The sequence below is a fragment of the Lissotriton vulgaris genome, chromosome 5, assembly GCF_964263255.1.
Source record: "Lissotriton vulgaris chromosome 5, aLisVul1.2, whole genome shotgun sequence".
In the NCBI taxonomy this organism is placed as follows: Eukaryota; Metazoa; Chordata; class Amphibia; order Caudata; family Salamandridae; genus Lissotriton; species Lissotriton vulgaris.
This window is the reverse complement of record NC_141693.1, coordinates 1,034,854,320-1,034,872,116: the sequence shown is the minus strand read 5'-3', so window position 1 is coordinate 1,034,872,116 and position 17,797 is coordinate 1,034,854,320. Positions and strand designations below refer to the sequence as shown.

Here is a 17,797-nt window from a genome sequence, read left to right as displayed (position 1 = left end):
TGGTGACAATTAGGGAATCCGAGGAGGAGGTCATGGGGGGGCTACGGAAAGTGCACTGTTGGAGGGTGGTAGTGAGGGAGTCGGAGGAGGAGGTGATGAGGGGGAGAGGCTATGGAGGGATGAGGGGCACTGGTGGAGCGTGGCAATTAGTGAATCCAAGGAGGAGGTCATGGGGGAGGGTGGGAGATACGAAGAGATGACGGGCACTGGTGGAGGGTAGTAGTGAGGGAGACTGAGGGGGAGAAGCTATGGAGCGATGAGGGGCACTGGTGAAGGATGGCAATTAGGGAATCCGAGGAGGAGGTCATGGGGGGCTACGGAAAGTGCACTGTTGGAGGGTGATAGTAAGGAAGTCTGAGGAGGAGGTCAATCGAGGGAGAGGCTATGGAGCTATGAGGGGCACTGGTGAAGGGTGGCAGTGAGGGAATCCAAGGAATTTGTCATGGGGGGCTACGGAGAGATGAAGTGAACTGTTGGAGGGTGGTAGTGAGGGAGTCGGAGGAGGTGATGAGGGGGAGAGGCTATGGAGCGATGAGGGGCACTGGTGAAGGGTGGCAATTAGGGAATCCGAGGAGGAGGTCATGGGGGGGGGGAGGGCCTATGGAGCGATGAGGGGAACCGGTGGAGGGTGGCAATTAGTGAATCCAATGAGGTGGACCTGGGGGAGGGTGGGAGATATGGAGATATGAGGGGCACTGGTGGAGGGTAGTAGTGAGGGAGACTGAGGAGGAGGTCATGAGGGGCTATGGGGAGATTGTGAGGGGCACTGTTGAAGGGTAGCAGTGAGGGAATGCGAGGAGGAGGTCATGAGGGGAGGGGCTTTGGGGCGATGAGGGTCACTGTTGGAGGGTGGAAGTGAGGGAATCTGAGAAGGTCATTGGGGAGGGGCTATGGAGGTATGAGGGGCACTGTTGGAGGGTGGCAATGAGGGAATCCGTGGAGGAGGTCATAAGGAGGAGGGCCTTTGAAGAGAGGAGGGTGTAGTTGGAGGGTGGTACTGAGGGGATTCAAGGACAAAGTCATGAGGGGGGGGGGCTTTGGAGAGATGAAGGACACTGTTGAAGGGTGACACAAGAAGGGTACAAAGTTCCCCAGAGTGGGATAGGGAGGAAGTGTATGACTAGCGTGGAAGCAAAGACCGAATAAAAGGAGGGGCAATCCCCTCTCCGGAACTAAAACCCTCACACACCCAGCAAGTTAGGTGTCATGCTTCATCATATGGGTTCTGCTCCTCGTCAGACTGGCGCAGCAATGTCTGACGGGCACCCGCGAAGGGGCTCTTTATCGGAGATCTTTTGTTCCTGCCATATTTTGCATGCGGCTAAGAGGGTAAAAGTTGTCGCAAGTGGATGTGTAGTCGTGCGGTGTTGTGAGTTAAAAAAGGTTAGGCAATCCACCCTGGACTTTATTAACGTGGTTGGCTACCTTGGTAAAAAGTGGGAGGGGGGATAGGTACTAGTGCTACGCTACAGCAAAGTATCTGCTACCCTCTGATCAGGTCAACATGTTTCTTGCATTCTAAGCAATTTGTCAGGACCTCAGTGAAACTGTACTACACACAGTGAATAATATACAATCTTGAGTCTTGTGGTCTGTATATGTGCAGTCCCAATGGTCCTGCCCTTAATGTTGCGACCCCAAGCTAATCCCTAGGATGCCACAGGAGTCTACTCCTGTGGAAACGGCACCTTAAATAATGGTACCTGTTTAGTGCGCGGTCTAAGCCGTCAACACCTATCCCCACAGTCCGCTGTGGGGGTAGGTGTTGACGGCATAGACCGCGCACTAAACAGGTACCATTATTTAAGGTGCCGTTTCCACAGGAGTAGACTGCTGTGGCATCCTAGGGATTAGCTTGGGGTCGCAACATTAAGGGCAGGACCATTGGGCCTGCACATATACAGACCACAAGACTCAAGGTTGTATATTATTCACTGTGTGTAGTACACTTTCACTGTGGTCCTAATGAATTTCTTAGAATGCAAGAAACATGTTGACCTGATCAGTGGGTAGCAGATACTTTTCTGTAGCGTAGCACTAGTACGTATCTCCCCTCCCACTTTTTTTACCAAGGTAGCCAACCACGTTAGTAAAGTCCAGGGTGGATTGCCTAACCTTTTTTAACTCACAACACCGCACGACTACACATCCACTTGCGACGACTTTTACCCTCTTACCCGCATGCAAAATATGGCAGGAACAAAAGATCTCAGATAAAGAGCCCCTTCACGGGTGCCCATCCGACTTTGCAGCGCCAGTCTGACGAGGAGCAGAACCCATATGATGAAGCATGACACCTAGCTTGCTGGGTGTGTGAGGGTTTTAGTTCCGGAAAGGGGATTCCTCCCCCCCCCCCCCCCCTTTTTTTCTGTCTTTGCTTCCACGCTAGTCTTACACTTCGTCCCTATCCCACTCTGGGGAACTTTGTACCCTTCTTGTGTCACAGTTCTTCCGGTCTTGTACACTGGACCCCATTAAAAATAGCCCCCTCACGGTTCCCTCCTTTGTTAATCACTGTTGAAGGGTAGCAGTGAGGGAATCCGAAGAGGAGGTAATTGGGGGAGGGTGGGAGATACAGAGAGATGAGGGGCACTAGTGGAGGGTGGTAGTGAGGGAGTCTCAGGAGGAGGTCATGAGGGGGAGGGGCTACAGAGAGATGAAGTGCACTGTTGGAAGATGGTAGTAAAGGTATCTACAGAGAAAGAGGCTAGGGGTGTGGCGCCAATAAATAACTCCACATGCTTTGTATACACACAGAAGCAATCCTTGTATCTTGGTGACTGTTTGCAAGTAGATATGATGTAGTCTATGGCTTGTAGACTACCTCCAGAAGCGACAAATTGGGCCAGTAGTGGCCCACCCGAAAGCACCCTTGGCCCACCCAAATAAAAATTCCTGGAGCCGGGCCTGACTGCAATGCAAATATAATATTTACAAAAAACAAGGTCAAAATAAGTTAGCTAGCGAAACCTACTGGCTTTGCAAATGCTTGTTTCTCTTTTCCCATGGTGCGAAGGTTACGTAACTGTTTGATGGCATTCGAATGAGCACAATCTCTTTGGCAGAATGCTTTAAAGATGCCGGTATATTGCCCCGCACACCACAAGCCGTGTGTTTACACTGTGATGAGCAAACCTATTTGTCGTGTGTTGGTCCTCTGTGGTTTTCCCCCGTTTTTCAGGCACTGGTTTCTTTTCAATTGGCTCGATTCTCCCCCCATATCCACCCCCCCTTCCCTGCCTCCGACAGGGCGCGTGATTCTACCATGCACTAACGAGAACTGACCTCTTGGTCAGCGGCATCCTTCTCCTATGCCCAAACAGCCACCGCCTTCAAGCCTCGAGACACCGGAATTCTGCCTAATAGGAAGTGTCCCAAAAATTGTTTGGCAGACATGCAAAAGTTTAATGAGAAATAGCGCGCTCCTCTTCCAGCTTGTCAGTCCTGCTGGGTCGGCGATCTTCAGCCGGGGACCATTCTGTGCTCCGAGAGATGGAGGGGAAATTTAGGGAAATTACTGGGGTAAGTGGCGCTTAATTCCACAGCGTGTACAAGTGAACAGCACGTGGGTTATAACTTTATCCAACTTTTTGGGGACTGTCCATATTCTGGGAAATCATCAGTACTTGTTTTGTGGTGTGTGGTTATTTTTTAAATTTGGAAAACTTAAATGTTTCACTGACTTTATAAAAAATAATTTGCTTCTCAGAGGGTGTTTTAAAACTGAGGCCTTGGGAAAAGTCTTTAGCTGCAGCTTGGACCTGGAAACCAAGGTTTTTTTTTTTTTTTTTTTACAGTTCTTGTGAAGCAGCACGATTTAGCAAATCGTAATATACCATACATTTATTGACTGAAGAGAGGAAAATCTGAAAGTGCACATTGCACGTGTTAGAAACAGTGACACATGAACCTGAGACAAGTGTAGTAGAAGCACCACAACACGTGCTTTTAAAATGTGAGATGGAGAAACACATACAAAGTGTTACTAATACATAGAAACGAGTTTCACTAATAAAAATTACTTGGGAATATATTTATTAACAGTTAAGGAAGAATTAATGCTTCTAATTCCCTTTTTGCTGGAGTGCACGATGTAGAAAAGTCTTTGCAAAAACGTGTAGAAATGAAGTACAAGCTTGAAACTTTGCATAGTAATACTAGAGCTATTTATGAAAAATGCAAAACACATTTTTGTAATGTAAAATTTGTTTAATTTAAAATGTGTAATGCCAACGTTCAGTTTTTTTTTTTTTAAAACAAATGCTTTCTTCTAATGCTGACTTGTCCCCTGACTTAATACAAAACCCCATTTACAACTAGTGAAATGCTGCTTATTTGCCCAGTTCATGTACCGATCTTGACCTTCCTAAATGTTTGTTCAAGTTGACAGGGATATATTTCTTCTGTGGGGACAGGAGTTTGTTGTACTTGCTGCTCAGCCAGTGTGAGTGTGGTTTGGGGCTCACTGTAACTTCATCTTGAATTTACTATTTTCATAAATACCATCCTGAGTTTACCATGGAACCACACCCCGTCTTAATTACAACAGAGTTCAGCTGTCGCTATAGATTGTTACTTTGTATTTCCTTTTCTACTGATGTCTCTCTGAGATTATCACACTGTTACAAGTATCCTAAATGACCATATGTGAATCAGAAATCAACAGTCTTCCAATGGTGGTGTGATGCAACATCACCGGGAAATTGATGGGGACTTTATAAAAGAAGAAACCACAAAGGAGGGCCAACGCCAATGATTTGTTTCTTGACCAAACGGAAATTAGATTTTTATTTGTATTTATTTTTTTGAGCCAGGTTGCTATGCTTATCGATTTGGATGTTCTTCAAGGACCACCTTTTTACTTATGGACTGCCTTGCTGAATGCTGCAGTCAGTAGCAGATGGATTGACTTTCTTTGCCTAACCAATTCACTTAATATTTTCTTTGCCCTATGCAAATGGACTCTCCTCTAATGGACTCTAAATATAAACCCCTTTTCCATTTTTTCCTTGGGGTTTTGGGCTGTTGGACAACTACTAACTATCCTTCTGCCTTAAATAGTAGTGGGGACTCTGTAAACTGTGTATACTCTTGGGGGAGTGGGAACCATCCTTTATGCTTAGCGTAAAGATGTTTAGCATTCTGATGCAAGCTGTGATATTCCTAACTGCCATACTTAAAAATTACTTTTTGCAATTAATTTTGTATCTTTAATACAATAACCAAATGAATTTAAATCCGTCCAAGTCTATTATGGAGTCTTGTTGATCCTTCCACTGAAACCATGCTATTTTACTAATGATTTAAATGCGTTGTAGGGAGAGTCAGCGAGCTTTGACAGATCAAGTGTTACTACTTTTGTTCTGTGTTGCAGAATTTTCGGTCTGCATACATCCAGTAAGACATAACTTTTTTAGGGGGTTGAACCTCCCTGTTACTATTCTTTATTTCTACAGTGTGGTTTTAGGAGGGCTGTACCTAAATCTGATCTCAAACTTGTGAGTTGGCTGTCAATTAATGGCCTTCAGTGGACCACTAACATGGTGTTTGGTTACCCCAATTTCCACTCCTTCTATCGGCGCAGAAAGATTCATCAGATGATCATTGCCTCTGTAGTAAATGGGAATGCAGCACATTGTCTAATCGTAAAGGGCCTAGTACGGTTAGAGCAGTGGAAAGAGTAAGCGTAAAATAAATTGTTTACCACGCTTGCACTGTATCACTTCTGTGCCAGAGATGTGGGTGGCCCCTTTTAGTAGGTAGCCATGTTAATGCAGACACAGACTGGAAGCGGAAGGTGACTTCCGGAACGGCCAAAAAACTCCATGAATACTGTTATGTGCTGGTACTGGACTAGGACCAGAACTCAAGGAGGGAAAAAATGGACTGAGAGAGACTCTGGAATCCGAGCTCGGAAACGGAAGAATCTGTAGGAACAAGTGACAGTCGAAACCCAGAAAATCTGAGCGAACAGATTAGATTGCTGGAAGTGCTGTGAACAAAGTATCTTTCATAGGGAAAAAACAAGAATTTACCTCAACGATGCTGCCATGTTGGATTGAAGGATTCTTTATCCTCTGATGAGGAAGTGGCAATCTTGGTTTGGGCAAAATAAACTCATCCCAGAAATCCTCACTTGAAAGCTCCGGGGAGAAGGACTGCGGGAGAATGGCAATGCAGAGGATGTCTGCTTTGTGGAACTTCCCAACAGTAGCGGAGAGCGTTTAATCGGTGGGCTGACTGCCTTGAGGTATTGGAGTACAGGGACTGCAACATCCTATCAGTGCTCCTGCAGTCCTCCCTGCTTCGGCATAGCCCATAAAGACCTCTGGCACTGATTTCGGGCAGGATGCGAGCAAGAGTGCCACAGAGGAATTGTCCACTACAGAAAAAAATGGATTTATTTCATAACAAACTATTTCATTTAATTAGGTGGTTAAATGGGACCTTCATCTAAACTTTGAATCGTTAAATGAGATCCCAGTTGAAATTTCACTACATTGGCTGTTGGATATATTTTTTGGACTGCATATGGCCAGCTCCAGTAAAGCTAATTACCAGCTTATATAATAGACCCCCAATAATAAACATATACACCAGATGCTAATTTCAGGTCTTTTTTTAATCCGATATATATTGCACATCAGGGGAAATTGGTGGTATGCAATAGAAAACGTAAAATTACACTTTGTACAGGAAAAACCATTAAAACGCCAATAATCCCAATCAATTGGCACTATATAGGAATTGCATGATGAATTGGCTGGTACGTGAATTATTTTAATGCACAGTTTTGGCAGGTGAAAACCTAGTTAAGAAAAAGCAGCTTTCCGAATTTAAAATATTTCTTATATCCTTGTCTTGTAGCAGTTATATTTTAGATGTATTTATAATAGCAGGTTATGTGCCATTTGTAGGGCTTCACAGCGCTTTTTGGTCTCGTACCTTCACGCCCTAGTTTTCACATTTCCAACACAGACTGTGGTGTGGTTGGTGCTACAAGTATCATAAATAGTACAATGTTGGCCGTGTTTTCTACAACGTGTGTGATTAGTCTAAAAATGTAACATTTCATTCATTGTTGTGAATGGTCAGCGGTTGCGCCGTATACATTTTTTTTTATTAGGATTAGATTGCATAATCCTGAAACTTTTTAAAGTACGAGACATACAATTAATCTGTATTAAATGTACGATTGCCTGTTGTATTTCTGCACCTGGTTATTTCAACAACTATTTCCAGGGCAATAGGGATTGAATATTTGTGACTTAAAATTTTTAGGTCTCGCTTGCGACAGTGCATGCACTCTCTTGAGATGCATATTGAATAAGGGTGGGCTTGGAGTACGTCCATTGCTCAGCACTTGTTGACTTCGCTGTCACTTTTATTTTCTGCCTCCTAATTGGGCAGCACCGTCAGAGTCAAGTCAAGTCAAAACCACTTTGTTTGATTTAATTAAAATCATAAAAGTATACTAGACATTTATAAAACTATTTAAAATAGTTTAAAAGTCAATAATTACAATTTCAGTCATAATGGCGATTAAAACCCGTTATAAAAAGACAATTACACAATTCCATTTCCATTCGAGCCCAACAATCCATTATTTAAATACATGATACAGAATAATTAGCTTTCAGCGTTTAAGAGTCCAATCTTGCTCTCCTAATTCTTACAGATGCAGCCAGAAAACTGGCGATACAGTACATAATTACGGGGGATTCCATCATTTGCAGAAATAGCAATGCGGGCTTATACTGGGAAAATCTCATCTCTTTCAGCATTGGTTTTACAAACCGATTCCGGGGTTCGGAATACCAGGGGCAAAAAAACAAAAAGTGCGCAGTGTCCTGGGCGGACTGGTCATCACATTTACATGGAGTAGAATCCTCATGCCTACACCAACCTTTCACATCCCAAAGAACCATATGGATTTGATTGAAACGGAATTTTGTCAGTAACCATCTATGGAAAAAGTTTGTCACCACTGACAAATAAGGAGCCAACTCAGGAGATGTGGTTACCATTACATGAGCCCTCACTGAGGGTTTACCTAGCTCATCCGCTTCACACTCGGCAACACAGAGCCTAGTGAAGTTAATCTTCACCCACACTAGATCTGCTTTACACAGGGATTCTGGTCTAGCAAAAATCTCAGGGCGTCCTAGCTTCACAGCCAAGGTCTCTACATAGGACAACCACTGAATATCCCTCATGTGATCTAGTTTGAGACAATCTTTTATGATTTTATGATTAAGACTAAGGTTCGGATTTAGCCAGAGCTTAATCCATAACAGGATGGGTGCTAGTTTTAACATGTCTGTGATGTATCCCAGTCCTAGCTCAAGGTGTAGGGAGTATGACGCTGTTGACTGAGGTAGGCCCAGCAATGACCGCAAGAATTTGTTTTCCTCCGTTTGGATGCGGTCAGGTTTTACAAACCCCCAAATTGCAGCCCCATATCTTGCAATGGAGACTGTCTTGGCTTTGTAAATAGCCAGGATCGCCTCTGTAGGTTTCCCCCCTTGTCTTTTAGCGAACCCCAAAACTGCGGAGGCAGAACTTCTCACCGCATTCGCTTTGGATGTTAGCTGTTGTATCCAAGTACCCCTTTGGTCAAATACTACACCCAAGTAGGTGAAAACCTTTACGCTAGAGATAACCTCACTTGCCACAGAAAAAGGTTTTATCTTTACTTTTAGACCAACCCACTGACATTGTATGGGATTTGCCACTATTAATCACTAAATCTAGACTGGACTTAAAAGTTCCAAAGGAATCAAGCAGCTTTTGCAGGGCAATCGGGGTCCTGGCTATCAGCACCGCGTCATCGGCATAGAGGAGCACCGGAATTGGCGTACCCCCACATGCACGGAATATCCTGAGTGACAGCTGTTAGGTTAGCCTCCAATGAATTCACGTATAGCGTGAATAACATGGGGGCCAAAATACAGCCTTGGCGCACCCCTCTGCAGGACCTAAAACTCGCTGTACATTTCCCCTCTGTTGTCATCCTAATGGAGGCATTCAGATCTTTATGCAACTCTGCCAGGAAATGCACCAATGAGCAATTAAGGCCCATTTTCAAGAGCATAGTCCACAGCCTTGATCTATTAACTAGATCAAAGGCTGTGGATAGGTCCATGAAGCCTAGAAATATGGATCCCCTTTTTGCCCTCGTGTTCTTGGATATTATGAGGTGAAGATTGAGGCATTGGTCCTCCGTGCTCCTTCCCGCTCTAAAGCTGTATTGTACATCTGTCAGAATATTATTCCCATTGGCCCAAGATGTTGTTCTAGCCAGGACAACCTTCCCTAAGATTTTAATAGAGGAGTCCAACAATGATATAGGCCTATAGCATCTTGGGTCTCCCCTCTGGCCTTTTTTTAAACACGGGGATTATAGTAGCTCTGGACCAAGATTTAGGAAATCCCACAATGGCTGAGGCATTAAAAACTTTAGTTAAAATGTCAGCCCAGTACAAAGAGTTTGCCTTAAACATATCAGAGGTAACCCCATCACGGCCCGGGGCCTTTCGACCCGCGGTACTCTCGATTTGCTTTAATGACTTCAACTGTATCAAATCTAACTGGCGCCAAGGGGAGTTCGGAGACCGGGACCTCAAAAGATTCCTGCTCCATGTTACTACCGTAATTTTTTTCAAAATGGCTAAGCCAGTCTTCCTCAGGGATGTTAAGTTCCAACACCGCGTTTTGGTCACGAGAGAACAATGGGTTATTAATAATTGACCAAAACTTGGCACTATTTTTTAGGGTAGCTTTTTCCATGAGCTCAGCCCAAGCTTCACACTTTAATTCATTTTTACGTGCTTGGATTGCCCTGGAATAATCCTTTCTGAGTGCACCACTAAGACTTTATCCCTCGGACGAGCATTAAGTGCTTTTTTAAGGAGGTTATGGGCTTTACTGCAGTTATTATCAAACCAGCCCATTACCGGTCTATTTTTATCTCCCTGGCCTTTAGCTGTTAAATTCATGGCCACTAACCGACAGATACCTTTGGACCTCACATCGCAACACATAACGGGTTTGACGCACTCTCAGGACTTGAGATGTGCGATTGACGGGTGGCCGGAGAGGGTATGGTTGATGAAGCTATAGTGGACCCTGCCCCTATGGCTCCTGTACCTTCTTCTGCTAACGATGGATATAAACCGGTAATGGGTACCCCTGACAAGGGGGATAAGGTCAGGCTGTTAAGTTGGAATATTGCCGGTCTACGGTCCAAGAGAGAAGACCCCCAACTGGTTAAACTTTGTAAAGCTATATGACATTGTCGCCATGCAGGAGACTTGGGATATGGAATGCGATTTTTGGTTGGATGGCTTTACTTCATTTTTTGTACCTGCTTTGCCCTCTCCAGCTGGAAGGAATAGAGGGGGTCTTTTGATGTTGGTCTCGGTGAATGTAAAGGGTAAAATTATAAAGGTTGATTGCGCCACACATAATTTCCTTGTTATAGAGGTAACCTTGGTTGATGGCAGCAAAATACTCTTCGTAAATTGTTATAACTCACCACATGGCTACCCTGCTAATGAGCATTTAGTGTGGCTAACAGATTTTTTTAACTGCCTATAAGGAAAAGCAAACCACTTATTGTCATCTTATCTTGTTGGGTGATTTTAATGTACATTTGTGTTCAAATTGTGACCTAATCGATTCAGATGGCCCTGACAGTATTTCCCCCCCGCACTTTGAACATAGCCAGAAGGGGGAGGTTCTTGAAAACCTACTAGCTAGTAATGATCTGTATGAGGCAGAGTTTTATGATAAAAGTTTACGTGTAGCTACATATACTGGAAGGGACTGTGAATCGATAATTGATATTTTTTTATCGTTAGGTCTTCTTAAATATGTTATTTTATACAATGCTTTACCCATGCCATAGAGTGATCACAACCCCGTGGGGATGGAGTTAGCTAATGGTTTTTCTCTCCTAAATTCTTCTGTTACTCCACAGTCTGTATTACCAGTTAAAGCTAAAGATCAGGGGAGGAGGATCAAATGGGGACAGGTAGTTCCAGATGATTTTTTCCTTAACATAACGTCAATGGCTGCAGAAGATTTAAATATTTGTGTTAAACGTCTCTCTAAGGGCGAGGAGGTTTTAACTTCCTTTGAAGGTATCCGTCAGGCTAAATTCCTCTTCTTTCCTCGGTAGCACGTACCAAGTACAGATTGATTGTCTCTTATTAAGGTCCTTTCACTGATGCTTGCACTGGGATTGAGGCATTCGTTTTCTTATTCCCCTGTTGTTACTTGGCTGTTGATGATTGCCCCTACTGCCTGTGATGCTTTTTCCCTCTTCCACCCACCTTGTCTGTGTTGCTTTAACCCCCTCCCACCCCTCCTATAGTTTGCGTTGTTTTTAACTTCCTCCCACCACATTTGTCTGTGTTGCAAATGCCGCCTCCTACCTCATTGTTTGTTTTTGTCGCACCTCCATTCGCCGTAACAAAAAAAGCACTATGATAAGTTCAACACTGGCTGCACCGTTGCACTTTTTACTAACTTTACCTTTAGCCATGCTGCACAGCCACTTTGCTGTACAATGTGGTTAAGCCATCGACAAAGGCAATAGATTTCGTGCAGGTGAGACTTATTGGCTTTACCAATGCTTGTTATAATGTTGTAAGCCACTCTAAGGTCATTTGTGGTTTATATTTGAAGAGGAATTTGTTTAATATCCCTGATATTAATATTGACATAAAATGGAAGATATGAGGCCCCAGCAGGGCCAGTTAAAAGAATTGACGCTGTGAGATTTATATTTTGCAATTGGTAATTAAATCATAAATACAGTAGCTAATTTGGTACTTGCATATTCAATACGTTAGGGCTACCAGAGAACGCAGCTATTGATGCATGCTTTTGGACTAATTTCAATCAAAAATACATTTCTACTAACCATTAAATTCGCAAAGACTTTGAAAGCCATTTCTGGCATAAAGAATTAAAGTGGCATGCCTTTTCACTTTGCAAAGTGTACCTGTGCCCATTGCAAAATTTGGTTAGCACAGGGTAATGTTATGTATCCTGCATTCCGCATGGTTTCCCGCAAATATGTCGGCTACTTGGGCACTAAGGTATATAGTTATTTGGTTATTGTAGCTTGAACAAATGGTCATCAGTAGAAGGAAGGAGCCCTTATTTCATCCTTAAATTGGACCCCAATCTAATTCCGGCCCACCCCGCTCTTCATTATCTGGTGTGTGATTGCATCAATTACCACATTCTTGCTGCACCCTCTAGTGGGTCTGTTTATGCTACTTGCTGTTTGTGTAGCGCAATGCTTGCCAATTGCTCGACATTTTGGTGCTTTTAAGTACTTGGGCAGATTGGTGCCCTTATTTCATCCTTAAATTGGACCCCGATCTAATTCCGGCCCACCCCGCTCTTCATTATCTGGTTGTGTGAGTGCATCAATTACCACATTCTTGCTGCACCCTCTAGTGGGTCTGTTTATTAGGTCTCGCCTGTCGATGCGCATGCGCATCGAGCTTGCGAGACTATGGGGGCTTATCCACTCTTTAACCAACTTGCAAGGAATCGTGGCGATTCCTTGCAGTGCACGAGAAATTTAAGCTCAATGCGCATGCGCATTGAGCTTAAAAGCGCGTGCACATGCCCCCAGCCGCCTGCCTTGCCTACTCTCTCTCTCACTGCCTCCCCCAGCTCCGCCCCCTCACTTCTTGATTGCACGGCCGCTAGGCCGTGCCTCCCCTACTCTCCTCCCCCCTCCTCCTCCTACTCTCCTCCCCTGCCTGCCGTGTCGCACCTCTCCCCTCTCCCCGCTCCGCCCCCTCCCCTGCCCGCCGTGTTACGGTCTTTGCAACTCCCCAGCCATATGTTCAAACCCCTCGCACTCCAGGCCCCCGCTCCGCCCCCTCCCCTGCCCGCCGTGTCGCATTTCTCCTACCCCTCCCCACAGAAATGCCCTCCGTCTTCCCGTTCTCCAGGCTAGGAGGCTGCAGATCTCCCGGTTTATTATTATTTACGCTTTCTCCCGCTTTTGAAGACAGTGCTGGAGTTTGTCTTGGCTTTCACCTTTTCAAAGATGGCCACCATGATGATAATATCTTTAGGAGTACAGCTAAGCGGCACTTGTACATCTATGGAGCTTATTGCCTCATTGTTCCGGGTATTTCAGTGGGCTGGCCCATGGAGCCATGTCTGACAAAGCTGATCTCGGGGGCCCTGTATACAGCTTGCACACGAGGTAAGGAGCGTTTCCACGAGGTGAAGTGTTGTAGGTGCAGCCTCTTTGGCTAAGCAAGTCTTAAGATGACTGTCTGCCCTTAGTAGTAATGGATTTAGACATGTGTATTCCTTGCCATTCATTTTTGGATATCGGTAATTGAGCCACTCGATACGAGTGGAAGAAAAGGTTGTGCGCTGCTTGGCCCTGTACACATTTATTATAGACACTTAGTTAGAGTAAGTATACATAGGCATATATCAGTGAACATTGGGAGATTGCAATTGCAGCGTGGATAAGTTTCAAGTTATGATTTTTTGTTCCTCACTTTGTGTTGGCCATTACAGAGTTGGTTAGCGAGTTTTTGGACCTGCCCCTGTAGTTTAATTATTACTGCACAGCATTAGGATTCCAGCGCAAGGGGCAGGATACTTGGAGGCTCCCCATATCTTGGCCGCACTAAATACTTACCCCATGTCCACCGCCGGCTTAGGACTTTCTAGGACTGCCATAGCTCTGTGATGTGTATATGTTTTTACTAGATTGTTTGGAGATACCTATATGGAGGAGTTCATCCATCTAAAACTCGTCCCTTCTGCTTTTGAGTTTAGAAAATTATGAGTGCTAAGCGTGGCATTAGCAATTCAGGTAGCGTCCATGGATTTTTTCTACGTCTTATAATTAGATTTCCTTCTTGTGCTCACCACTAAACGCTAATCCGAGTGTCACTGCATCAGCTGTGCACTGAAAGCTAGCCCTCTGCTCGCCTCTTCCTGCCTCAGCCCTCTCTTTCTTTTTCCACTTTTTCCTCCTCTTGAAGTCACTGTCGTCTCTTCCACCCATCTTCTCGCAGCGCCTTCTTCCTCCTTTCGCGCACTCTGTGAATGTTTCCTGCCACCCCCTTCCTCCACAGATCATTCCACTTCACCCTCGCCCTTCATTGGGCACCTCGTCCTCCCCTCATACCCTCCGCCCGCCGTTTCCTGTCTCCTCACCTACCCCAGCGCCTTGCTGATGCACCGTGACTATTGGCGCCTTTACGACGGGGAGTGACTTACGTCTGTTTTTCTCTGGTGGGGGTCAGTAAGGGGCGGATTATTAATATTTTTTGTTGGGTGCGTGGGGGGTAAATACAACACACATTGCATTACAAATGCTATAGGTGTCACATTTGCAAAAGTTAAAACTATTGACATTGTAACTGACAAAGCTATTAATTTTGCTACTTTCAAAACCAACACATAAATAAAAAAAGTGTCATTTACAATACCAATAGCTCAAACTTTACTAATGCGAGACCTATTGCATTTCCAATGCTTGTGCTACTTGCTGTTTGTGTAGCACAATGCTTGCCATTTGCTCGACATTTTGGTGCTTTTAAGTACTTGGGCAGATTGTTGTCTTCAATTTTTGCTTGGTGTGAAGGGACTATGAGATGTAGGTGGGGGTTGATAATAAAAAAAAAAAAATAAAAAAAACCTCTCCATGGCCCGTGTAAAAGTGAGTAAGGTGGTTTGTAATGGTCGAGGCTTTCTCTAGGTGGTTTTCTGGTGGAGGAAATGTCTGGCTTTTGCAACCTTCCAGACTATCCTAATCGAAGTGAGTGTCGGCCGTGTCATGGGTTATCCCTGTGTGGGTGTCGGATCTTGTGCTCTCTGGCTAACTCCTGCCAGCTCTTGTAGTGATCGTCCTTTTTAGGAGCATCATCTGATTGCTGCACAATCGAAGGAGTTTGTCATCTTCTGTGTGGGATCGTGTCACAAGCCAGCCTTCGGAGAGCATTGTTTTCGATTCCGTTGTCACCTTGCAGTGTCTCCTGGTTTCAAGACCACTGTCCTTTATAATTTGTCTATACTACATTATCACACATGACACTTTCCCTAGCATCATGTTCACTGTTCCTGTGTAGTGTCTGCCCCAGTGATCTCGAGGTCCCAACTTTCTACCCGAGTATGCTACAAAGCTAAGCTGGTTAGCCCCTTTCCATAGTAGCCTTGCTTATATGCAGAGCCTTGTGTTGTGGAAAGTGTTATGGGGAAAAGGTGGTAAAGCAGAAGGGCTGTCTGATTTATGCTTCCTCGTTTCCTCAACGGTATGAAGCTCAATGTATTTGTAAATCTTAGTTATTTGAGGCTTGTGGATTAATGTGCTATATGGATCCAAAGTCCTTCCCATAATAGTGACCAACCGGCCAAGCATAGCCAGGGCTGTTGGCCGTATGACCTGCTCTTGGCTGTTGATGCATCTGCTGCAGTCAGAGACTAGTTGTCTATGTCAGAATAGGTCCGTGGCCAGACCAGTATTGTGGGCGCACAACACAGCTTTACACCAGAATCCTTGTTAGAATCGATTTTTAGGAATGTTTTCTATTGCTACTCACCTTGCTGTGTCTGACCTTCTCCCTCTCTCCTGCCTTTTTTCGCTCCATACTCCTTCTTCATTTCTCTCTCTAGCTTCTGACCATCTTTTTCCACCTGCTTTTCCCTGTTCCTTTTTCTCATGCTGTTTTTGTCTTCACTTCTTCTCTCCTACCTTCCACCTCACCTCTGGTGATTTCATATGGTTCCTCAACAAAATGGACTAAGCAAGACAAGTTAATTTAGGTGGAAATGTGGTTCAGTGTCTGATTAATAGTTAGACTACAGTTCCGCATATAGGTAAACATAGGTTTACTATACATTTTTACAGGTACATAAACATGGAATTCCGAATAGTAAATCCGAACTTACCTATGTATACTGAACCATGTTGATTTTTTTGAATACTTCTATTTGGATTGCAAGATACTTAATAATCTGTATTCTGACATACGTTTTCTCAATTTATTTTGAAAAATAATGAACAACTCCATATCATTCGACTCTACCATGTTTATTTTCATTATTCCTTGATGTTTAAAAAGCAAGATAAATTAAATGTGTAAATTTGTCACCTTCACTCGCCTCTCTTCACAGCCTCTGTGTTGTGCACCTTGATGTAGAGATCTGTCTCCCTTCTTCACATCTCCATTGTATATGCCCTGATACCAGGGAGCCTGCAGCCTCACATGCTTTGTTTAAAACTTCTTTGTGCCCTTAGTAGGGTACACTAGTTCATTAGATTCTCTTATGAGAGGGCCTCCAAAATGTTACGGAGTACCTCAGCTTGGACAGTGTTTGGGATGATGCCACAATTCCCAAGCTTCTACGAAGGGAAAGAAAAGCGTAAACTATTCTATAAGGTAGTCGCACACTGTGACCCTCCTTTATACCACCTACTGACCAAAATGCCCAAACTTTTTCAAGCTATCGCTCCATCACTCCGTGTCACCACCTCCATCCAGATCTTCAAAGCAGACCTTAAATCTCTTCTATTCCAAAGACACTTTCAGAACTAATGTCTTCATTCTCAGACCCCATCCGGAATCAGGAAGTCCGTTAGTCATTATAAATTTGTAATATTTATCTATTTTGTACATTCCATGCTTGCTGTGTTTGATATTGTGTTTCTCTTGCCTGCTGTGTTCGATTCTGTGTCTTCTATTTGTGTACGTTCTATTTTGTAACATTTCTCTCATGTAACGTAACTGGTTCTATTGTACAGTGCTCTGACACCATCTGGTAAAGTCTGCGCTTTATAAAAATGCATTAATAAATAAATAAATCCAGAGCTGAAGTGGTCAACGGGTTCCCAACTAGACCAACAGAATAGAAGTAGAGCATTTTATAACCTCTCCATTTTATGAAAGTGAAAAGAAGCAAGAGGAAGAAATAGGAAAACCGAGAAAAAATATTGGCAGAATCGAGACTCGATATATAATATCATTCTCTCCGTCTCTCTTTCTCTGTGGTGTGTGTGTGTGTCTGTGTGTGTGTGTATTTATCGTGTGTGTGTGTGTCTGTGTGTTTTTTTTTCTTTCTTTCTTTTCACATCCTTCTTGATTCAAGAGCTGAAGACAAGAGGCTCAATGTGAGTTGTAAGATCATAGCTGTGATTAAAGATATTTGAATTAGAACCCACATCACTGGAAATTCTGCTATTGTGGTCATCAGGGCCGGCCCTAGGCATGTGCAAACTGTGCACCTGCACAGGGCCGCCAAACCCCAGGGGGCCACGTCTCCTGTCGATGAAGGGGGCCCCTCAGCTGAGCTCTCGGTAGAGAGCTGTCTCTCTCTCTCTAAAGCAGCTGCTGCTGCCTGCAGCCTGCTCCTCGCTCCTCGCGCTGCTGACCTTTGACTGAAGAGAAACAAAGTATCAACTTCCATTGTTTCTGAGTGTCTCTACCCATCCCTCAGTAAGTGGAGCATAAAACCTGCGAAGTGCCACCTGTCTTCTGCCATTGCTCATATTAGGGTGATGAGCCGCAGCTCAGTGATGAATGTTTTTTTAAGTATAACTGGCAAAACTGAGAAATGATTAAAAAGAAAAAAAGTCTAGGCAGCATCTTTTCAATTGAAATCCTACCCATTGTGTACAATGGCATTTGAGTCTAAAAAGGGAGTGACCGTCTGATCGAACTCAACACCCAACCTAAGTTACCCTCTACCAGGTCACTGTTTATGTGGTAAATATGGACCACCTAGGTATTTTCTACTGTCG

At 44.2% G+C, this 17,797-nt stretch overlaps 1 protein-coding gene across 2 annotated transcripts in view; it reads left to right on the top strand.

Moving 5' to 3' along the window:
* LOC147711949 (solute carrier family 2, facilitated glucose transporter member 9-like) overlaps positions 1-17,797 on the top strand; it is a 292,102-nt gene that overhangs the window by 25,231 nt on the left and 249,074 nt on the right. The window contains exon 1 of one of the 2 annotated variants that reach the window (XM_086922667.1): positions 3,416-3,522. The exons of the other annotated variant lie outside the window; for it this stretch is intronic. Coding sequence (XP_086778793.1) covers positions 3,493-3,522 — 30 coding nt within the window. The 5' untranslated portion in view covers positions 3,416-3,492. Of the gene's footprint in view, positions 1-3,415; positions 3,523-17,797 lie in introns of those variants that run through there. 2 annotated transcript variants of the gene reach the window in all.